The 24,043-nt window shown below is 40.2% G+C and overlaps 2 protein-coding genes across 7 annotated transcripts in view; one reads left to right on the forward strand and one right to left on the reverse strand.

The window, feature by feature from the left end:
- The window catches only part of GEMIN5 (gem nuclear organelle associated protein 5), a 37,255-nt gene extending 32,118 nt beyond the window's left edge, over positions 1–5,137 (forward strand). For 2 of the 4 annotated variants that reach the window (XM_070739008.1, XM_070739010.1), the window contains exons 26-28: positions 660–1,170; positions 3,717–3,813; positions 4,748–5,137. In XM_070739008.1, the coding sequence (XP_070595109.1) occupies positions 660–1,170; positions 3,717–3,813; positions 4,748–4,915 (776 nt within the window). In that variant the 3' untranslated portion in view covers positions 4,916–5,137. The remainder of the gene's footprint in view (positions 1–659; positions 1,171–3,716; positions 3,814–4,747) is intronic. The other 2 variants (XM_070739009.1, XM_070739011.1) reach the window with 1 other exon arrangement.
- Positions 5,138–7,638: 2,501 nt separating this feature from the next.
- CNOT8 (CCR4-NOT transcription complex subunit 8) lies at positions 7,639–19,162 on the reverse strand. 3 transcript variants are annotated; one of them, XM_070739013.1, is made up of 7 exons: positions 18,880–19,162; positions 12,880–13,054; positions 11,112–11,305; positions 10,528–10,689; positions 9,667–9,811; positions 8,977–9,087; positions 7,639–8,771 (listed from the first exon to the last, which is right to left on the reverse strand). In XM_070739013.1, exons 2-7 carry the CDS (start codon positions 12,994–12,996, stop codon positions 8,622–8,624), a joined length of 879 nt encoding a protein of 292 aa, XP_070595114.1. In that variant the 5' UTR covers positions 12,997–13,054; positions 18,880–19,162; the 3' UTR covers positions 7,639–8,621. The 3 variants fall into 3 exon arrangements, with proteins under 3 accessions (XP_070595114.1, XP_070595115.1, XP_070595116.1); XM_070739014.1 differs by lacking the exon at positions 18,880–19,162 and adding an exon at positions 18,372–18,825; XM_070739015.1 differs by lacking the exon at positions 12,880–13,054 and having other exon boundaries at positions 18,880–19,033.
- Between the last annotated feature and the right edge of the window lie 4,881 nt (positions 19,163–24,043).

A 24,043-nucleotide genomic window follows, 5' to 3' on the forward strand; every position in this document is an offset into this window, starting at 1 on the left:
TAAGCTGAGCAGTGAGCAATCGCTCACTTAAAAATCGTCACCAACTCAGAGTTTTCCAAACCCACCCAGAAGCCGAGAGGGAAAGAGTGAGAGGGAAGGAGAGAGAGAGGAAGAGAATAAGAGAGAGAAACAGATAGAAAAAAGAGAGGAAGGAAAAGAGAAAGAAAAAGAATGGGAGTAAGGAAGAGAGAAAGAAAATCAAAATCTAGTTTGAAACTAGCTCAACTATTTAAGTGGCATTTTGATATTGATAGAGTTGCCCTATTATGAGCTCACTGTTATAGACACACAGTACAGTATTTTATTTTGAAATTCTCTGAGGCAAAACAGGGTGGGTTTTTTATTTGTTTGTTTGTTTATTTATTTATTTATTTATTTATTATTTCTGTGCTGCCCAGTCCCAAAGGGACTGCCGCTCAGACACTATACTTTTCCGCCCACCCACCCCCAAAAAATTAGAGGGAACACTGATGCCTGCCATTTCGTGTAATAATGAATTTGATACGAAATTGTATGTTTAATATTGAATCTATTCTATAAGTTAAAACTGACCTATTTTCCTTATAATGGCAAAAATTCATAACAATGCAATTCTAAACATTGGGTTTTGGAAAAACATTGAAAAGCACACTATTCCCAATTATGTCTGTCTTGTTCAGTAGGCTGCAGTCATCTGAGAGACCACCTGGACAGCAGAAATCCTGAGAGCATGGCAGCTTTCAGAAGTTTAGAAGCGTTTGTGGCTTATGGACAGCTATACAACCTGTGGTGGAATTCCCCTGAGAATGCTGGCTTAGAATCCCTGAAACAAACCTCTGAAGCTCATTCTCCTGCTATTGAACAGGACAGCATTAATACAATTTGTTTGACTGAAGAAACTGTAATCAAGCCCACCAAGACTGAATATCCTTTTTACGTGGATTCCAATGGAGTTGCCTCAGCAACTGATTTAGCAGACCATTTAAGTTTAGAAGACAGACAGATGAAACTGAGGGGTTGTAGAGTGCTCCTTTCAGAAGAGCATGCTGAAGTCCAGAGTTTACAGAGGGATATTTCTGGAATTCAACAAATTTTTGCAGAAATGATTCATGAGCATCAGAAAACCAGCTTCCATCAAAGTGCTGAGGGGCAGGAATTAGAGGTTAAGTCTGCAATAAACCAGGATCTGAAGTAAGATTTTCTAAATAATTTCTGTAGAAAGCATCACGTTCAAAAGCAGAAACCCACTGTGTTGTATTTGACTCATACTTTATAACTTAGAGTACATTAGCTTTGGCATGGTTGAGACTCCTTATTTATTTGTTATTTAGCCGCCTGTTCAGATTCTTATTCCTATTCTAGTCTATTCGCTTATTTCACCCATAGATCTGAGGAATATGCATTAATGAGCGGCATGATAGCCTAGTGGTGAAGCCACTCACCTCCCATTCGGAAGGTTGAGAGTTCAATCAAATGGTAGATGTTTCTTTCCTAGTGTGCAAAGAAAAAAATATCTGCTGCAAACTCCACATGGTGTCAAGAAGGACTAAATTAAGGGATACAGGGTCGTAAAATTGAAGGTTTTTTTAAGCAGACCTTGCATAGCACAGGAATGCTAAGAAGTAGGGAATACAGTAATACCTCATGATACGAACTTAATTGGTGCAAGGAGGAGATTCGTAAGACAAAAGGTTCGTAAGACGAAACATTGTTTCCCATAGGAAACAATGTAAAGTCAATTAATCCGTGCAACAACAAAAAAAACCCGCAAAAAACCGCTGCCGCCCGGCTGTCACCTTTTAAAACAGCCTGGGGGCTTCGGCATTGGGAGGCTGCTGAGAAGCCCCCCGGCTGTTTTAAAAGGTGACAGCCGGGCGGCGGGGATTCTCAACGAAAGTTCGGGTTTGGGAGGCTGCTTTGAGGAGGCGGGGAAGCCTCTTGCAGCAGCTGCCACAGCCGCCGGCTTCCCCGCCGCTCGCCCGCCGAGGATGCTGACCTGCCTCGCGGGGAAGCCGGGCAAGAGTGATCTTCTGCCGGCCATGGGCGAGCGGCGGGGAGTCGCCCATGGCCGGCAGAAGATCGCTCTTGCCCGGCTTCCCCGCGAGGCAGCAGGTCAGCAAGAGCAATCTTCTGCCGGCCATGGGCGACTCCCCGCCGCTCGCCCATGGCCGGCAGAAGATCACTCTTGCCCGGCTTCCCCGCAAGGCTTCCCCCATCCTCGCCCGCCGCCCGCCCGTCCAGAATGCTGACCTGATGCCTTACGGGGAAGCCGGGCAAGAGCGATCTTCTGCCGGCCATGGGCGAGCGGCGGGGAGTCGCCCATGGCCGGCAGAAGATCGCTCTTGCCCGGCTTCACCGCGAGGCATCAGGTCAGCAAGAGCGATCTTCTGCCGGCCATGGGTGACTCCCCGCCGCTCGCATTGGGGTGGGGGGGCTGTCAGGACACCCCCCCACCCCAGCACTTTGCATCCCGCCGGCTAAGAGCAATCGGGCAGCAGCTTCTGCCAGACACGGGTAATGAGCGGGACAGAGAAGCGGGGAGAATCAGGAGGCTCCTTTGGCGGCTGGAGGCTGCCTGGCTTTGTGTTTTTGGCTGGGGGAGGAAGCAGTAGGACCTCCTTAACTCCCTCCCCCCCAGCCAAAACCCCAAAGCCTGTTTGCTGCCACACGATTTAGGCAGGACAGGAGCGAAGTGACGTGGAGGAATGGGGAGCTGAAACCGGGCGGTTTCAGCTTTCCATCCCTTCACGTCACTTCGCCGCTAAATCGTGTGGCAGCAAACATGCTTTGGGGATTTGGCTGGGGGGGAGTGAGTTAGGAAGGTCCTACTTCTCCCCCCCAGCCAAATCCCCAGCAGCCTCCGAACGCGGAAGTTCGGGTTTGTTCGGCTTCGGGAGGCTGCTGGAAAGCCGCCCGGCTGTTTTAAAAGGTGACCGCCGGGCTGGGGGGCTTCCCAGCAACCTCCCAAACCCCGAACCCGGGTTTGGGGGGGTGCTGGGGAGCCCCCCAGGCCGGCTGCGACCTTTTAAAAGAGCCGCGCCGCTTCCCATCTGTCTCCTGAAGCCGAACGCGGAAGTTCGGCTTTGCCGTTCGGCTCCAGGAGACAGATGGGAAGCGGCGCGGCTCTTTTAAAAGGTCGCAGCCGGCCTGGGGGGCTCCCCAGCACCCCCCCGAACCCCAAACTTGTGCCGAACTTCCGGGTTCGGGATTCGGGGGGGTGCTGGGAAGCCCCGCCGCCCGGCTGTCACCTTTTAAAACAGCCGCGCGGCTTCCCAGCAGTCTCCGAACACTGGTTCGTAACTCGAAAAAAGTTCCTAAGAAGAGGCAAAAATTTTCTGAACCCCGGGTTCGTATCACGAGTTGTTCGTAAGACGAGGGGTTCGTATCTTGAGGTATCACTGTATACATTAATGGCTGATACCCAAACTGCTGTGGTCCTGAACTCATACATACCCAATGGGAGCTTTGGCTTTAAATATGTACTATTCTAACTCCAAAAAAGCTCTTAAAATTCATAATAAGTTATCAAAAAGCTTTAAAGAACATGTAAATGCCCTATTTCAAACATATCCTTTAGATTGCTTTTGTAAGATTTGTTATATAAAAATTTTGAAATAACTTCTATATATGACAGAACCATTTAATTTCTTCCAGTTTCACTGCCCAAATATATATTGTAAATAATTCAATGACTATATTATTGTAAATGAGATCTTTTAAATTTAATCTTTTTACAGTAAGGAACAAAGGAAGGAACCTGCTTCTCTGCTAGATCTGACAAAACAACTTACAGAAGCAAATCAGAAACTTGCAGAATTTCCAGAAAATATGAAGGTAAAACTCAAGATTCTTTTTCAGCAGTGTTTTCTCTACTTGCCATGTATGTTGCTTATTGACTGACAATCTGACTAGGAAAAAGCCTAAAAGTTACATGATCTGAAGAATTTAAGAGAGGTCAAAATCTGAAATGATTAAACTGAATGATTAAAATCTTTTTTTTTTTGCAAATTGATAATTCTAGTTCTTTTTCACATTCAGAGAAAAAACATAAATTATGTTTATTATGTTCTTCCAAACTCTTCCTCCAAGGAGTAACTCAATGGTTGTTCTGCAATTAGCAAAGATCTAGCTTGTAGGAAGCAATGTGTTTGCACCAGGGGCTGGTTCCTCTTACCCTTTCTTACTGGTGCACTGTGTACGCATCATGTTTCATGCGCGCGTGTCCCCTAGCGTGATTTTGCTTCCGTGTATGCGCAGAGGGACGATTGTCCTTTGACACATCCTCAGAGAGCCCAAAAAATTGCAGAAAATTAGAAATAAAATATGGCGGTGCACACAGACTGGCAGACAGCAGTGGAGCCATCGCACCAAAATTTTGCAGTCAGCGGGCAACTACCAGAGCGGCGTACTGGCCCGCACCAATAGGAACCCACCTCTGGCTTGCACTCTAAGCTGTAAAATGAAAAATAATTTCCAACTCAATTGAATTGAGCATTTTTAGAATAGATAGGTGTGATAACTTTCCAATTTTAAATAGCTGATGGGGATAGTATGTTTCTCTAACTCTAATTTGATCATTAACAGTTTAAACTATTTTTAAATTGTTAAAACTGATGCTATTTGAATGGCATATGGCTAATTTTAATTTATTTTTACTCGCATGAGTGCTATATATGTTAAAGCATTGCTAATTTAAATATTATAAACTGAAGGATAATATACCTATTTGAAGGTTCTAGTTTTTTTCATTTATTTACTTACTTTATAGGTTTCCCCTTTCCCTGATGTATTAGAATGCTGCCTCATTGTGCTTTACATGGGTGCACAGTGCCAAGTGGATCTGATACCAGAATTACAAGAGCAGTCATTAAGTCTACTTGGGAAATATGGAAGAAATCACATATATAAAGAAGCTTCCAAGAAATTCTTTATATGAAATCCTTATTGTTTTCTACTGGGTGTTAAGGATGATTATGAGATATGTTTCATTCTACAATGAATGATTAGAAGACTACTGTTATACAGTCATATTGAACAATTATTGAGTGTAATAAAATAATGTGGAAAAAACATTATTTTTTGGCAAGCACTGCTTAAAATATTTTCTACTTCAAATGGAAACTTCAAAAGCACCCGTCTAATAAACATGTTATATGAACTATCTGGTCATCTCTCCTTTTAAAAGATAGGTGCTCTGTGAATATTTTCTAAATATATACATATACATTCTAAACCCATTGAAATATTCTTCCTGGTCGAAAATTTTTCCAGTATTTGAAGATATTCACATTTTAGAAAATTTTAGATCTGAGGAAATACTAGTAGCATATCCAATACAGTGGTACCTCAAGATACGAACCTAATTGGTTCCAGGGGGAGGTTCATAAGACGAAAGGTTCGTAAGACGAAACATTGTTTCCCATAGGAAACAATGTAAAGTCAATTAATCCGTGCAACAAGAAAAAAAACCCGCAAAAAACCGCTGCCGCCTGGCTGTCACCTTTTAAAATAGCGGGGGGGGGGGGGGGGCTTTCCCAGCAGCTTCCGGAACTGGGAAGTTTGGCAAAATTTCGGGGTTCAGGAGGCTGCTGGGAAGCCCCGCAGCCCGGCTGTCACAACAACCGGGAGGCTTCCGCCTTTGGGTTTTCCGCTCGGGGGGAGCAGGAGGACCTTCCTAACTCCCTCCTCCCCGAGCCGAAAACACAAAGGCGGTCTGATGCCGCCAGCTTGAGCCAGGAGGCATTCAGGGCGTGGAGGGTTTCTTAGCTTTCCTCTTCCTCATTCTCCGTGAAAGCTGGAGGACAAATAGAGAAGAAACGGTGAAGAGAAGAGCCTCCTTGAAAGGTTGAGGACACATGGAGAGCAAACTGGGAAGAGGAGAGGTGAAAAACCCTCCGTGAAAGGTTGGGGACACATGGAGATCAAACTGGGAAGAGGAGAGGTGAAAAACCCTCCGTGAAAGGTTGGGGACACATGGAGATCAAACTGGGAAGAGGAGAGGTGAAAAACCCTCCGTGAAAGGTTGAGGAAACATGGAGATCAAACTGGGAAGAGGAGAGGTGAAAAACCCTCCGTGAAAGGTTGAGGACACATGGAGATCAAACTGGGAAGAGGAGAGGTGAAAAACCCTCCGTGAAAGGTTGAGGACACATGGAGATCAAACTGGGAAGAGGAGAGGTGAAAAACCCTCCGTGAAAGGTTGAGGACACATGGAGATCAAACTGGGAAGAGGAGAGGTGAAAAACCCTCCGTGAATGGTTGGGGACACATGGAGATCAAACTGGGAAGAGGAGAGGTGAAAAACCCTCCGTGAAAGGTTGGGGACACATGGAGATCAAACTGGGAAGAGGAGAGGTGAAAAACCCTCCGTGAAAGGTTGAGGACACATGGAGATCAAACTGGGAAGAGGAGAGGTGAAAAACCCTCCGTGAAAGGTTGAGGACACATGGAGATCAAACTGGGAAGAGGAGAGGTGAAAAACCCTCCGTGAAAGGTTGAGGACACATGGAGATCAAACTGGGAAGAGGAGAGGTGAAAAACCCTCCGTGAAAGGTTGAGGACACATGGAGAGCAAACTGGGAAGAGGAGAGGTGAAAAACCCTCCTTGAAAGGTTGATCTCCCAGTAAGTTCGGGTTTGGCGTTCGTAACATGAAAAAACTTCGTAAGAAGAGGCAAATTTTTTCTGAACCCCGGGTTCGTATCTCGAGTTGTTCGTAAGACGAGGGGTTCGTATCTTGAGGTACCACTGTATATAGAAGTCTCCAGATTAAGTACATCTGATTTAGGGACAACTATACTTATGAATAGGCTGCCTATTACTAAAAATGGTACACAGCATTGCTCTTAATTCAACTGATGAACTGATGAAGCCACACGATGTTTTGATGGACCATTGAAGCTGCAAAATTTTAACTTAATGCAGCCTATTTTAAAAGGTTCATAAAAATATTGCATGGTTTCTTCCCAACTCGAAGAACAATGCCATCCAGTATTTTTAACAGTAGGCATCATATTTATAAATACAATACAGGTAGTCCTTGACTTACAACACTATACAAAAATTGCTGTTGCTAAGTGAGACAGTTAAATGACTTTTGTCTGGAAATAGAAAATGGTCTCTCTTTCAGTGCTGTTGTAACTTTGGTCCCTAAGCAAACTCTTGTAATTCGAAGACTATCTGAGTTCTGACTTGTAATTAAAAAGTTTTAATTATAAAGTTAAAGTTTTTAAGTTAAGACAGGAATCAAATGGAACTTCCTGTATATTGCTTCTCATGCTTGCAACATTATTTAAAATATTTTGTACATAAAAGAGAAGGGGGAGAGGAATACTCATGTTGAGATGAAAATGTTTTTACAGAGTAGAATTGCCGTAACTAGAAATTGTTATTTCTAATTGCTAAAACCCTCTTTTTTCAAGTCTGGATTATACACGCGCACACACACAAACAGGATTTTTACTACACAAAAAGTAAAAGAATCAGGAACCTTAATGAAAATTTGTATAAGCAGGAGGATTAGATCTAGCCCCCATAAAACTTAAGTGTTGCATCTGAGAGGTTTTATCTCTATCTAGTGACAAAGTTCCTTTTGCTGACAGTTCTTTTGACACGAAAACAATTACCAAACTTTTTTTAAAAAAAAACAGAACTCCAAGTCTAATGCCTTAAGAAAAGTCTTTATTTTACAAAATTAAGAACCAATTATATACAGAGATGCATTTAACAGCAGCTTGTAATACTTTACATAACGGGGAGTTTATTAAAATTTCACATTAAGATCCCCTCTGCCCCCAAACAGGATTTTTGTTTCAGGATGATGACACTTGCAAAACTATTAAAAGAACTTTTAGCCTACATCTATTGAACAATCTAGGGTTCCTCTTGAAAGTAGTATAAAATGGTAATCTAAAAGTTTTAATAGCCCATTATTACTAGATAGTTGTGATTTTACTCAATTGCTGTCCTATTCATAAAAGGGTTAAAGTATTTCTCTCAACATAAAACTATTTTTGGTCCCAATTATTACTGCAGTCTCAAGCATGCTGACAGTTTTATTCTATTCTAAAGTTATTAAGATGAAAATTGCAAATATGATATGGCCCAGCAAGCTAAAGGAAGGAAGAACTACTGATAATACCATCCAGGACCACCATTATGGTGACTTCTAGCTTATAGTTACATTATGTTCATGCAGTCTCCACCACCAGGGCTGAATGGATCACTTTCACAGACTGACACAAAAGATAAAAACTAGCAGAGGGCTTAGAAACACATCACCCTCACAGAGAGCAAAAGAAATTTTAAAATAAGCAATCAAACTAAATCTGCAAGTGGGTAAAAGAACTTCAGCTCTGCTGAAAATTCTAAAAGAATTACTTGCAAATTCAGTAAAGTTTAAAATAAAAAGGAGTTATATACATAGTATGTAGATCAAGTCTGATTTTTTTTTACATACAAGACAAACTCTCCAGCCATTATGAAATCACTTAATTGGAATCTACCAAGATTCAAAGTAAAGATGCTTTTTCCCTCTTTAAAAAAACACTCGTGCTTTTGCCACATTTTGGAAAAATGTGAAACAGTTTCAAGAAGGAAGTTTACCTCTATGGACCCATCTTAATATCCTAAAGTAGCAATCTGTCACTGGGGCATATTGTTGATAATAGCCAAAATACTCATTTTCTCTTGAGCTGTTTCTACATCTTCAGTCTGTTTCTGAGCCACTCCTGTGCCAAGGCCATATAATCTCCCACAATACTTTGCATCATCAATTGTATCTTCAAAGAACAACTAGGAAAAAAATATAAATGGTTATATCGAACATTTTGAGGAATATTTTTAAGATTTAAAACAGTCCTTTCAACAACAGCTGACACTTGCAGAACCCAAAGAAAGAAAGAATAGTGCTATAGCACATTGCAAAAGGCATTGAAGAAAGCATCAAGAACATTGGACTACAAGCCAAAGATTTGAAGGGGAAAGTGAATGAACGTACCTCTTTCATTCTGAAGAATGCCATCCCCGTAAGTAAAGAATCTGACCCTGCTTGATGCTGCCGTCCAATACGCTGCAAATCTAGCTGGTCAGCAACTTCCTGAAGCCCTCCCTGCAATAAAGAAAGAGGTCTGAAACACAAAAGTCAATGCTCCATCTGACCTCTCTTGACTGCTTAATGGAGGCTATTGAAGTAAGCAGTAGAGACCAGAATTTTAAAAGAATTTTGAAACTCAAAGCTATACTTCGAACTTACAAATAATCTCCAGCAATAATTTGGTGATTACAAATGACTGTTTGAATAAGCAATGCTCCTGAAAGTATATGATTTTTATATTTTTATAATTGGGACTTTTGTGTGCATTTGAATGTATTTGATGTTTGGAGTGTTGTACACTGCCCAGAGTTGCTTTTTGTGGGATAGGTGGTCACATAAATATGATTGATAAATCCTTGCTAAGCAATCATAGAGTGCCATGATACGAAAGTTGGATCCTGCTTTCCCAAATGGCATTTAATTTTCAAAGAAATTGTAACTAATAAAATTAAAAGTAACTGTTTAATAAAGTCCTCATGTACTTAATAAATATGTAACTTATGTTAAATATACTATATTTTAAATGATATCTACTAAAGTTCCTCGCTTTCTTTTACACTTCATGATTTGCAATTAACAATGATAAAAATGTACCTTCAGGTTTTTGCAGCTCTTCATTAAATACTTAACATCATATATAGATGGAAAGAAAAGATTCAAGATATGAAAGAATTCATGTTCTTCTTCTGGAAGCCTAGAATCTGTCAGCAGTTTCACCATATAACCAAAGTCATAGCCACTGATGAAGTAATAGTAAAATGGCACATTTTAGTTAACATAACTACATATAGCAGAATTTACTATTATGATCTATTTTAAGTCAATCTTTTCCAATTCAGCTTACAGTATAACTATTGACGGTGGAAATTGAATGGGAGATAGGTCCTCAACAAGTAGAATTAAATGGAATATACATATAAATGCTGAAAACAAAAAGTGGTAACAAAATGTAACAAAAACGGGGGGGGGGGGGAGCTGTGTCATATAATCTGAGCCATATGTTCAATTCCAGCAACATATAAGTAGCTGAAAGTTGATGCTTGCAAAAAGTAAAATAAGTTAAACCAGTAAACTATGAATTGCATTCATCATTTGCTATTTACTAGATTTGGTGATAGGGGAGGTTAATTATGGAACAGTTTAAAATGTTGATAAAACAACTTTTGCAAAAGCACCATTCACAATGAGACAATCCAAAAAGGCTAAAAACTTTATGAAAAGTTGGATACAAAGCACTGATAATAATCTACAAGCCATTACCTATTTAGGATTCCAATGTTTATGCTACTGAGGATCATTCTCAGATTCATATATACCAATTGTACACCAAGGCCATTCACCCAGTCATTCAAAAAAATTTTCAAGCAATTCCAACATACAAACTATACCTGTCTTCTGCTAGATTAAATAAAAAAGGCAAATAAAGTTTACCGACATATTGAAAAACAGACTAACCTATGAAACGAAAGCCATTTGACATTGTCACTGAGCACCACACCAGAGGTCATTAGAAGTTCCGCAAAATGTAAAGTATCAATCCCTTCCTCTTCATGTTTCTGGAATTGTAATCCCGAGCTTGCAAGGAGGTCTATTGAATCCTGAGAATACATATCTTCCCTAATGAGTAAGACAAATAAACTTTAAAACTAGTTTGATTTTTCCTAACCAAACACTGGGTATCATTTAATTATGTTACTATTTCCAATTCATTATTTACCATGACATGCTTTAGGTACATTTGTGGGACCTTTCTATCCAACGCAAAAAACACTCCAGTTTATATTATCCTTTTATTACAGTAAAGTGTGGGGACACAGCTTATCTTATCTGAAAATTACCTGTTGTATTTGAAATCAACAGGTTATTTTCAAAAATCTTCTATTCCAAAGTAACACATCTTTTAAAGAAATTAACAGCTTCTACTGTGCAGACTTTGAAACACACAATAATTCTTTTACAAAGAATGGAAAACTGACAAAAATATCTTGGTCCTCTGTGGCCACAACTAAAGTTAGATAAATTATTCTGGTTAGACTTACGTAAGATTGAATTTGAAATTAAACTGCCAGGTGTTGATTCCTACAGGATATTCTCCTTTTTCATTTGTGAAGGTCAGACCTAACTGGATAATTTTAAGCAGGTCAACATTACATCGGAGCAGTTGATACTGATAATCTATAGAACTGCGAAATTCACCAATTGGTCGAACAACAACCCCAGGAAACTCTGTGTCCTACAAAGGAACATAAAAAAACATTAAACCCAAGCAACAATAAAATCTGGATATTATCTCTATTCAAATATTGTGGTTTTTCAAATGTATTATTATTCATAATTGACACATCATGTATTAAATATTATGAATATTTTTGTAGAATCTTGATTTTAGTAATTTAAGGAATTTTAAATACTGGTATTATTTAAACCTAGTTAAGAGGTTCCTGTATAAGGGCAGACTACTTGGACCATGAGGTCTTTTTCTGCCATCAATCTTCTATGTTTCTATTTTATTATTATCTCTGTACTATAAAAAGTCAGACATATTTTTTGTTATACTGTATATTCATTTGACACATGTTTTGACATTTTATAATTTACCTTATTTCATTACCCCTTTTCTTTTATGTTACTTTGAATTTTGATCTCCCAAAAGGATGGGAAGTATATGCATGGGTCCCTTATTTGCCACAATGCATTCAATTTATTTTACTGAGATTATGCAACTGCTTTTAAGCCATCAGGAACAGTTTATTCATGCATTAAAATATTTCTGATGAATTTGGAAAAAGGTGTTTTAAGGTTTAGGTTTACAATATTTTGTATATATTTAAATGTGTTTCAGGAAAGCATCTATACAGCAACAGAATAAAAACAAATAGAATAATTAATCTAAAATTAATTTATCGAAATATATATCAGAACCCATTTTGATACAGTGGTACCCTGGTACTCAATTGCTTTGAAACTCAATGAATTTGAATTTTGACATGAAAATTTTGTCTGGGTACTTGTTTGGTATTTTGCACAAGCTAAAACCTGCAATGTTGGCTTACTACATTACTCCTTATGGGGAAATTTGCTTGGTACTGATCATTTTTAGTACTCATCACACCACCTAGAATCAATTAAGGATGAATACCAAGATACCACTGTAGAACTAAAATTGATTTGCCTGAGAATTGCAAATCTACAAAATCCAGCAAACAGGAAAAACATCCAGGCAAATGGGCCAAAATTTTGCAAATAAGCTTTATATAATAAACCCTGAATGTTCCTACAGAAATGGCAAATGCATCAATGTTTATACAAAATTTACTTTTAAATTAAATAGGAATTATATGGGAATATTATTAGGAACTAATGCAAAATTTGAAGATTTGAACTCTATAACCCACTTAAGTGAAACTTAATAGAACTACAAATGCTGAAAGAAGGTTCTTTAAAATATCAAGTGGATTCCAGTCTGAACACAATGATTTAAACATGAGCCCAGGTGGCGCAGTGAGTAGAACACAGTACTGCAGGCCACTAAAGCTGACTGTTAGATCTGCAGGTCAGAAGTTCAAATCACATCACGGACTCAAGGCTGACTCAGCCTTCCACAAGGTAGGTAAAATGAGGACCCAGATTGTGGGGGCAATATGCTGGCTCTGTTAAAAAGTGCTATTGTTAACAAGTTGTAAGCCACCCTGAGTCTAAGGAGAAGGGCGTCATAAAAAATCGAATGAATGAATGAATGAACTAGAATAATTGACTTATCTTAAAAAATGTATCAAAATAAAAGCTGTACAGAAAGCATAAATTTACCATTGCAATGTAGCTGTAGCTGAGAACAATTTCTCGAATTTTTCTCATCTCTTCCTCTAGATTGTTTGCCCATACTTCACAGATCACTTGACTGTTTTCAGCAAGTGCTGCTGGCATCTTGAAGGATTTGTATACAATTACAATGGAAAACCGGTGTTCCAATATCTCAAAATATCTAACAATTGTTGATAAAGAAGAAAAAAGACAATATGATATCCAATATTGACAAGAATATCACATTCCTCAACACTGTACAAATCAATCCTAAGCAATGCCATTATTAAATTGCTCTAAGCAATGTTGGAAGAAAATCCCTGGATTCTTTCCCCATCTGGGGGAAAACACAGATATTGACAAGAAATGGATTCAGAAGCCAGCTGCCAGAAAGTGGAATTCCTTTAAAAATAGGAAGGCAAGAAGCAGATGTGACACAGCTCAAGCTTCCTGGCAAGGAAGCACCTTGGGAGTGTGAATCTTGAGCCTTTTATGCTTAATTCTCCTTTGAAGCTCTTCCAATTTGATGATTTAATGTGTTTATGATTGCCCTGAGTTTTATTTTCTTGTTTTACAGGGCTAATCTTGGTCCCAGGTCTTTCGTTTTTCCTGTCTTTAGGGTTCAATCCTGTAAGGGGCAGGGAAAAGGGAGTTTTGGTTTACCTTGGAGAGTTTATTTTTAGCCTAATTCCCCTATCTTTGATGGCTCTACTTAAGTGTTTCTATAGTCAGCTTTGTTACTTTTGTAACAGCAGGCTGCTCTGAGTTCTCCTTTCAGCTGGTCTTCCTGGTTTTCTTAAAGGGGAAGGGCTGGTTTAAGTTTTTTGGCACTGCTTTAGTAGTTCCTGGGACTGTCCTTTGGGGTGCACTTCCCAAGTAGTATATAAATATGAAAAGGAATAATGAATTATGATGAAAACATATAAATTACCAAAAATGCAAAACAAAGATATAAAGAAAGTATTTGAGGGAAAGTATATCATTATTACACTCTAACTGAACTGTAACTATAACCTTCCTTTCATTTTCAGAGGTAAGCTATAAGTGTGGTGAAATATAGCAGGTTCTAGAACAGACTTAAGCAAAATGCGGCCCGCCCGCTGTCTGTGAGCAGCCCATGGAGGTTAGTCCAACCTGTGCGTGTGTGTATGCGTGCGCAGACAAAAACCAAAAGCCGCACGGTAGAGTTGGATGGCCTCGCCACCTGCACGCAGAAGGAAAAAGTGAAGAAGCAGCAGTCGCGTTGTGCCTGTTCCTCGGCTGACAGCGCTGCCTACACAGCTCTCACCTCGCCCTCTCCACCTTTCCCGTAAGTTTGCTTAACCTTCTTTGGGAATTCGCGGCAGAGCCTCTCCCACCCCCAGTGGGGGGAAATCAGGTTGAGGAGCAGGGAGAGAATTGGAAGACTGAGAATGGAGGGAAGAAAGGAGGGAGGGAAGAAGGAAGGAAGGAAGGAAGGAGAAATGGAGGGAGGAGAAATGGTATTACTCTGGAAATATAAAACTATTAAATATGAATCTCTCCCCTTTTATGGAAAGCAAACAAGTTCCTTGATAGATAATTATATATAATAGATAATTATATTTATAATTATAATATAATTAACTCAGTTCTACCCAATAATATACAGTATTGGGTAGAACTGAGTTAATTATATTAGTCCGGCACTCTAAAATTATCCCAATTTCTCATGCGGCCCTATGGCAAAATTAATTGCCCACCCCTGTTCTAGAGAATCGGTATCAGAAATTTTGAGTAGTTCAGAGAACTGACAAATACCACTTCTGGCTGGTCCCAGAGCGGGGTAGGAATTGAGATTTTGCAGTATCCTTCCCCCTGGAGTGGGGAGGGAATGGGATTTTTCAGTATTTTCCCCCTGTAGTGGGAAGGGAATGGAGATTTTGCAGTATCCTTCCCCTGCCATGTCCATAGAACTGGTAGGGAAGTGTTTTGAATTTTACACACACCCCACCCCTTATAAGGTTTTAACCTTTAGATTTAAGAGCATGTTTGAAAACTTTTCTCCACAACATTTAAATTCCTCAAGCCAGCTATCACTTCAAATTAGATATGAAAATAGTCTTGCAACAGGAGGAGTTAATGGTGTCTACCAATATCAAAGTGAGGAATAAAGTAGTAACAATCATATTATAAAGTAAAGGAATTAGGCAACAAGGGCAATAAATCATTTGTTAACAAAACTCAACAAAAATAATTGAGTTAATCTAAGCTGATCCAAGGAATGGCTGTATAAATGGAGCAAGGCAAAAATTGTTAAAAGCCCTCAACTGCCTGAACCAGAATCACTTTCACAACTAAGGCATCGAAGAGGGTCTACATGGCAAAGATCAGCTGGGAGGCAAAAGTCTGTTTTAATAACAGAAAAGCTGATGAGAATTACCCTTGAAAAAGACTCACTTCTCAGAGTCCTTAATATTCTTCTGCAAGCTGCAAAATCAGATACTAACTGCTGATAAAAGTTAAACATTACTCAAAGCTTTGCCAGCACAAGTGAACTCTCTCTGACAGGCCCTCAGAAAGCTGCGGGATCCAAAAACAGATAAACTAAAATTCATTTCTCATCTAAAGCTTAAGTTGTGCTGGCAAAGCTGTTAACCATCTGGAAATGTTCACTATGGTAAGTTGAATCTAAATAAATAATGAAATTAGGCTCCAAACTATTACAAAAAAATTCTCCTTTAAAATCTAATAAAGTTTGAAGCATTTACCAAACCATATGGCATGATTATGGACTCAAAATACTCCATAGTACATGACGAAAACAATGTATTCATGTTCAAGTTCCCCTGAGATCCATCTTGGTAAAAATATTGGGGGGGGGGGGGACCGCAGAAATAACAACAAATTAGAAAATGGAAGCTCCCTAAACAGTTAAAGTTCAAAATCTGTCAATTATCATAAACATTTTAAATCTTGACAAGAATGTTACTGAATCAACATGGAAAAAATATTTATTAAGAATTTTCTCTATTTATACATTCATTTTAAAAGGCCAATTCTTCTGAAGATATCAAATATTGGTTTTGAGCATAAATTAATGCTTTGGAAAGGTTAATCTTTGTTCATAAGATGTTTGCATTTGCTTGTCTACTCAGGTTTACAAATTCAAGTATTCCAAAGAGAACCAAACACTCCAGGGAACTTCCAGAAGCCTGCCACTCTGACAAATTAGCTATCAATAGACACACAGACATTAACAATATCTATGCAAAAGAGTCATTCAACTAGCCAAAAAGGAACAAAAAGAGCCAAGCACCTCTTCACCAGCAATCAGCACTCAGATCAGACCAACAATCAAATAAGAATGCCCCAATCAAGAAACTGCCAAAGAAGCCCCACAGTAAACAGCCCAACCAAGAATCTTTAAGAATCTCCACCTACACCAACACTGACAGGGCAAGCCACTAGAAAATAGAGAGAGCAGACAGAAGACAGCAAAGTTCTTCAAGAAAACAAGCAAGCTCAGAAAGCATCTAGGATCCACACTCCTCAAAGAGCTATTTAGCTGTTAGCTGGCTTTTCCAATAGACCAGTCACAGCCACAATACAATAAACACAATGCAATAACTAATTAATGTAAGATATACAGACCACATGATGCCTGCACTGAAGCACCTGTACCAGAATGATAAGCATTTAAGTGGTAGAAACTAAGTTGATGGCATTTTACATTTTAAATAACATGGAGTCTGAATATCAGAGAAATAGGTTATGACCTATAAAGCCCTTCATGGCATCGGGCCAGAATATCTCCAAGTCCGCCTTCTGCCGCACGAATCCCAGCGACCGGTTAGGTCCCACAGAGTTGGCCTTCTCCGAGTCCCGTCGACTAAACAATGTCGTCTGGCGGGACCCAGAGGAAGAGCCTTTCCTGTGGCGGCCCCGACCTTCTGGAACCAGCTCCCCCCCCCCGGAGATTAGAATTGCCCCCACCCTCCTCACCTTTCATAAACTTCTTAAAATCCACTCTGCGGTCAGGCATGGGGAAATTGAGACATCTCCCCCGGGCCCATACAATTTATGCATGGTATGTTTGTGTGTATGTTTTTGTTTTTTAATAAGGGGTTTTTAGTGATTTTTAAATTATTAGATTTGTTGCATTTTGTTTCATTGTTGTTGTGAGCCGCCCCGAGTCTACAGAGAGGGGCGGCATACAAATCAAATCAAATCAAACAAACAAACAAACAAACAAATAAATAAAACACTCATTCTGAAGACGACTTCTCTATAAGAATGTCATGTGTCTGACAGGATAGGGCTTTTCCTGTATTGCTCCCAGGCACTTCTTTAGAGGTACATTTGATTCCAGCCTTCCAACATTAATTTACTATATATACAGGTAGTCCTCAACTTGTAACAGTTCCTTTAGTTACCAAGTGAAGTTATTGCAGCAAAATGTGACTTATTTACATTTTTCATACTTATGACCATTGCAGCATCCTAGTTATGCAATTTACATTTGGATAGTTAATATCTGGTTCATGTTTATAATGGTCGCCCTGTCCAGGGATCATGTGATCATCTTTTGTGACCTTCTTGACAAGCAAAATCAACCTTTTGACTCAACCTTTTGAGGTCGGTAAAACGAGGACCCAGATTGTTGGGGGGCAATGTGCTGACCCTGTAAACCACTTATAGAGGGTTGTAAAAGCATCATGAAGCGGTACATAAGTCTAAATGCTATTACTATAAATGTTATTTCTCCCTGCACCTCCCAAGCATTTCATCTCTTATTTCTGGGTGGTGACCACAATGTTTTGAGGTTCTGCTCTGTATCCACCTTCCCTTGGCAATCAGCCACAACCTCAACAACAAAGCTTGCTTCTTCTTTTTTAAACCTATCCTGCTCAAAAAAATAAAGGGAACACTCAAATAACATATCCTACATTTGAATGAATGAAACATTCTCACTTAGTACTTTGTTCTGTACAAAGTTGAATGGGCACAACAGCAGGTGAAATTGATTGTCAATCAGCGTTGTTTCCTAAGTGGACAGTTTGATTTCACAGAAGTTTGATTGACTTGGAGTTGTATTCTGCATTCCCTTTATTTTTTTGAGCAGTGTATTTCAAGGTGCCTTTATTTAAATGCACAAAAAGATCCATTGTCAAGGAAGAAATTCCAGAAGAATTTACGAAGAAGTGTATCTGATCTCTCCAACTACAATTCTCCAGTTTACAGGATGTCAATATATCCTCTGAAGCTGACTGAAAGGTTCAAGTTCAGAGACACAAACAGTTTCCTCAGGAACACTTTACAAAGCTTGCTTCTTTCTATCTCAGATATGATAAGGGCCAAGGAAACTCCGCCTGTCCAAATATCTCTCTCACACACACACGTACACAAACACACCAGTTCCCCTGCCCTGCCTGTCTCCTTCCAGCCTTTCTCTTAGCTGGAGTCACCCAAGGTGAATTTAACCCGGGGCCACACTGAGGGAATCGGTGTTAACAGCTGTACGGCGATTCCTCCGTCACCTCAGCCAGCGATCTCTGCCCGATGGAACACGGCCCCGTGAGGCACTCTTGGTTTCTCCTCACGCAAGAAGCAGCTGCCAGGCCGGTTCTATCTCCTCTGACGAAAACGGAGCTTTCCATTTTAAGGCTTCCCAGCGTTTTAACTCAAAAGGGGGATCTGGCTTCTTGAATGTCTTCCCTGGTTCGCTGAGGGGCTCAGTAGGAAGTGGAGGCAGCCGAATCAACGGGGGAACCGGCTCCCGGGGATGCTTGGCTTGCTCCCCACCCCCGCAGCAATCTCCCCACCACCACCACCGCGCGCAGGTCTCCGGGAAGTCGAACTCTACGAGAGCGAGCGAAACCGAAACGCCTTTCCCGAAGACCCAGGACATCCGGTCTGCAAAACCAAAAGGTCTGCTCCGCCCTGGACTCTCGGGCCCTCCCGCCCTGCCTTGAGCCGCCACACTCCGGGCCTGCGCTCGAAAAGGAAGTCCCCACCCCTTGCGCGCGCGCGCGCGCGCCGCCTCACCGGGAGAATCGAGCGCCGGACCGTTATCGCCCCTTTCTCCGCCGCCTTCGCCGGTCTCGGTTAGAAGCCGCTCTAGCCTGGCCCTTTTTTACATCGCTCGATGGTTTGAGGGATACTTTTTTTTCCCGCTTTTCACCTTCCCTGCCACGCATGCGCTTTGCAAATAGAACCGAGTGACCCTTTTCAGGCAGAAAGCTTCCGGGCGCCTCGGAAGATTCCCGGAAAGACGAAAAGGCTGCAGCATTGCTCATGCGCGTGGCCAGCGTGGCCACCCAGTGACTACTGCGCATCCTGTTCTGACTTGCGTTTATTAGCCAGTGAAAAGCGCCTATTATGGTCACGTTTGCGTGTTGCGTCGATCTGGTCTACGGCTAATGCAAGGCTGGTTGGGATTTACACTTTGTTGCCCTCGGGTTTTGCTAGGGCGTTCCTGGTAATGTTAAAATAATTGCGCCGCAGCAATGAAGGCAATGTACTTCGGATCCATAGAAGTGGGCAGTGTCCTAGTATATTGCGGCAGCAGATAAAGCTGTCTTTACCCAGTTTGCGCGGTTAAAGATCCATTTTCAATAATTTTTTTTGGTCAAGTATCCAGATTTATCCATATTCCTAAGAGGTAGAGTGCCTTCTGTCCCCTGTCCTATTGCTGTCCTATATCTCCTATACCTTTCTTCTATTCCTATATCTCTTCTATTCTTTCATTGATATGTTCTATTCCTATATCTTCTCTTCTATTCTTTCTTAGATATATTTTACTATGAGTATCTCCTCTATAACAGTGTTTCCCAACTTTGGCAACTTGAAGAGATCTGGACTTCCTGGGAGTTGAAGTCCAGATCTCTTCAAGTTGCCAAGGTTGGGAAACACTGCTCTATAACCTTCATTATTTATTTTACTATGTATGCCCACTAAAACCCTCATTGTGTATTGGACAAAATCAATCAATAAATACGTGGTGGTATACAAAGATATAACAATGTTTTTATACATGATACTAGTAAGAGAGAAACATTAGGACGGGATGGAAGGCACACTTATGCACCTAACTTACTGACCTTTTAGGAATCGGGAGAAGTCAACAGTGAATAGTCCAAGGGAAAAGTTGATCCTTAAGGCAGTGTTTCCCAACCTTGGCAACTTGAAGATATTTGGACTACAACTCCCAGAATTTCCCAACCAGCAAATGCTGGCTGGGGAATTCTGGGACTTGAAGTCCAAATATCTTCAAGTTGCCAAGGTTGGAAAACACTGCCTTAAGGGATCCATTGAATTGTGTGGGGCCATATCCTGGAGGAGAGAAGATTGTGCTCTTCTCACAACTGGATTCCTTATATATCTGTCAATCCATAAGTGTAAATCCTAGTAAATTAAAGTATTTAAAACTCTTTGATTTAGGAGCTAATCCTATCTAGGGTAGAAGTAATTGCATAGGGTTAGGTCAGTCCTGAAAGCCAGTTTGGGGTGGGGGTTAAGGCATCAAGTGAAAAAATGGGTGACTAAGTTTCAGCCCCACCCCACGCATGAAACCAACTGGGCAATTTTGGGGCAGTCACTCTCTTACCTCTACAAAACAGGCAGTGTCAATCCACTTCCTAAAAATCTGACTTGAAGACATGCAAAAAAGTTATCAACCCTATTATTATTTATTATTATTATTAATTAGATTTGTATGCCACCCCTTCCGAGGACTCGGAGCAGATTATGAAACAAGCCCTGTAGAACCTGATGGATTTTATTTCAGGTTCCTAGAAATTCTACCCACTAATAGAGGAATGAGTAGATGTAGATTAAATGGAGAAGCTACTTAAATTGTTAGGTATTTATTCCTTTTTGGAATAGGAATAGGAAAGAATAGAATAGAACAGAATAGAATTATATTGGCCAAGTGTGATTAGACACGAGGAATTTGTCTTGGTGCATATTCGGTACATAAAAGAAAAGATACATTTGTCAAGAATCATAAGGTACAAAACTTAATGATTCCGGATACAAATAAGCAATCAAATCATATTAGTAACCAATCAATATAAATTGTAAGGATACAAGCAACAAAGTTAGAGTCACTGAACATTTTCTGAACCTTTGTTGGTTAATAAGGAGAGTTGGAGATTTAAGTGATTGATTTATAGCAAATGTGATACTGCATGGAATGAAGATGTATTTGTATTTTTTCTCTTAAAGGAGACCATGATAAGTTAATGTTAAATATACTTGCAGTGAATGAAGGAGAATGTTTATTTTTCTTAGTATCTCCTTTTGGAAGGTTCTTCCACATTTAATGTTTATTTTGTATTGGGTTTCTGTATTAGTTTTACCTGTTTTAATATAATTTTTAATAAAGTTATTGAGAAAAATAGAAATTTTATCCATAACCCTCAGATTTTGGGGACTGGTGATCAGCAATTTTGATGTTGTCATGTTCACAAAACGGTGTTTGGGTGGTGTGTCTTGTTGGTCATAAAGCAGGTTCACCAATTTGAAGAAAGCAACCTGCTGTCCCCTGTATTCCCATGCCTTAGTTGCTCTATCTTCCAATTTATTTTTTAACCATGTATAGCTGTGGACTACTAGCAAGGACGCTAAATTGCGCTCACCGCCACGGCTTGTAAATGCTTGCGGGGCCAGCACGATTTTGCTTCTGCACCTGTGGAGGTAGCAAAATCGCACATGGAGCCGCAGGTGCATCCGTGTTTCAGCATGCGTGGAAGCAAAAAAAAATTCACCGAAATACGGGTGCACCTGCAGCTTCGTGTGCAATTATGCTGCCTCCACAGGTGCAAAAGCAAAATTGCGCTGGCCCCGCAAGCACTTACGAGCCGCAGCGGCGAAATGAATATTAGCATTCCGGCTAGTAGCCCACCGCTGACCATGGTTAAAAAAAAAAGTGTACCATACATATTGACCCATACAGTGCTTTGCAGTGCTCAGAGGTGAAAAGGTTTCAGAATGTAGCATGTAAACAAATCTTCCCAGGGAGAAAAAGAAATGTATATATAGAAAATAATTGAGAAATTCCTTGAGCAAGTGCATTCTTCCCAAAACAACTGCCAGTAACAGATACTATTTTTATAAACTGCAATTAACATAGCTCTCAACCTATTATATATGCTTATAATTAATGTATAATGTAACAATTTAAAGTAACCTTTTCAACTTGATCCCTGATCTGCAAGTGGAATAATCCAGATAGACTTCCAGATGGTTGAGAAGAACAAATATTATTTTTAAAAGGGAAGGAGGAATTGGGTAACTAAGTACCAATCAGCTCATTACCCACAGCACATCAGCAGAATATCTTATTATACATTTGGTTTATAAATTTTTAGAAAATAGTAGATTGCTTGCAACAGCCAGCATGGATTTGTCAACAGTAAATCTTGCCAGAAGAGTTTGATACAGATTAAGCAATTTAGTTGACCACAGGAATGCAGTGAACAATGCACTTTGACATTAATGGATCGTCTTATGAGTGTCCATAGAGAAAATGGTTCTTAAATAGAAGATGGTTCTTAAGAAGAGGCAAAAAAATCTTGAACATCCGGTTCTTATCTAGAAAAGTTCTTAAGTGGAGGCGTTCTTAGATAGAGGTACCACTGTATACAATGACATAATTGGACGGGAGACCCTGCAGTTGAAGTTGATCTCTAGGGCCAGTTAATTGCACTGGCTTCCCTGCTGCTCAAGAACATCTCTGTCCAAGTTGCTTGATTCCATTGCTCCAAGGCTGTTAGATTTTAGAGATGTAAATGTGGAATGACTCGGTTCATGGCAACCTTGCATATATACTGTATTACAGGTAGCCCAAGCAAGAATTTTGTCCCATTTTATGAACTTTCTTGTCAGTTAAGTGAATCACTGCAGTTAAATTAATAATAATAATAATAATAATAATAATAATAATAATAATAATAATAATAATAATTTATATTTGTATGCCGCCCCTCTCCAAGGACTCGGAGCGGAGTGATACATTTGTTAATCTGACTTTCCCATTGATGTTGCTTGTCAGAAGAGTGCAAAAGGTGATTGCTTGACCCCAGAACATTGCTGTTAAACATATGCCAGTTGTGGTCTGAATTTAGATCATGTGACCATTGGGATGCTGCAAATCCTCTGAAAAACTAGAAATTTTGTAATTTCTATTGGTCACTAAAGAAATGGCTGTAAATCGAGGACTACCTGGATTGAGGACCTGCCGCCTAACCCATACTTAGGGTTGGAGATCAGTTTTTTGTCTCTCGGCAGATGACCTGAAAATGACAATCAGTCCTTTCTTATGGTCAGATTCTTATGGTTAGTGCTGTCAATTTTTTTCAAAGAATTTGGCCCTATTGGATTAGCACACTCTAGGCAACTAATGGACCTTGGTCAAATTTATTCTTGCTTGCTTGTGCACAGAATCAAACCTGGAGTGCTGTGTGAGTGCTACTAGGATTTGTCATCTTCATAAAGAACCTGATATACTGAAATTTCTTTTATTCTGAATTATCTTAATAAATACTCTTTCTTGTTAGTAGTTTTTACCAACATTTCTAAAGAATTTTTGAGTCTCTGGCTTGCTACAAGTTTTGGCCATTTTGAAAACAATTGAAGTAACTTCTGGCAGTCAAGATTCATTCTGCAGCAAGAGTAATGGGGACATTCAATCCAGAACTATTAAAATAGAGTTCATATCAAGTGTAATTTCTTATTTGACAACACCATATCAAGTGGTCCTTTCCTATGGAAAATATGATCAGGATAGGATGGGGATCTGCAACCTTAAACACTCAAAGAGCCATTTGGACCCATTTCTCACAGAAAACAGGCGCCACAAAAGCTGGGTGGGCGTGGCCAACTCGATATCACTCCCATCCAGTCACATGACCCCCTAACTATGCCCACCATGCTTGCTAAAACACACCAGGAGGCACCAAAGCCTTTGACTCCCGTCTCTCCCTCTGTATCTGTGTATATCTCCCCACTCTCCCTATCTCCCGCCTCTGTATCTGTCTCCTCCCCCACCCCTATTCTGATATGAGGCGTTAAGCAGGCCATGAAGCACTCTTGCAGTGCTTTGCACAGCAGTGAACTTTAGCGTACTTCACATTAAGGGAGATGGTGTTCCCTCCTCCTCCTGGAGCCCATTATGACATTGAGCCACAATGTGACCTAACCCACTTAC

This window comes from Erythrolamprus reginae, chromosome 2 (genome assembly GCF_031021105.1).
Source record: "Erythrolamprus reginae isolate rEryReg1 chromosome 2, rEryReg1.hap1, whole genome shotgun sequence".
Lineage (NCBI taxonomy): Eukaryota > Metazoa > Chordata > Lepidosauria > Squamata > Dipsadidae > Erythrolamprus > Erythrolamprus reginae.

Coding starts and splice junctions, on each gene's coding strand:
- CNOT8 (XM_070739013.1), bottom strand. CDS start 12,996: ATGCCAGCAGCACTTGCTGAAAACAGTCAAGTGATCTGTGAAGTATGG. Junction 9,088..9,666: donor AGAGCTGCAAAAACCTGAAG/GTACATTTTTAT, acceptor TCTTTATTGCAG/GGAGGGCTTCAGGAAGTTGC. Junction 8,772..8,976: donor CATTCTTCAGAATGAAAGAG/GTACGTTCATTC, acceptor TTTTTTTCCTAG/TTGTTCTTTGAAGATACAAT.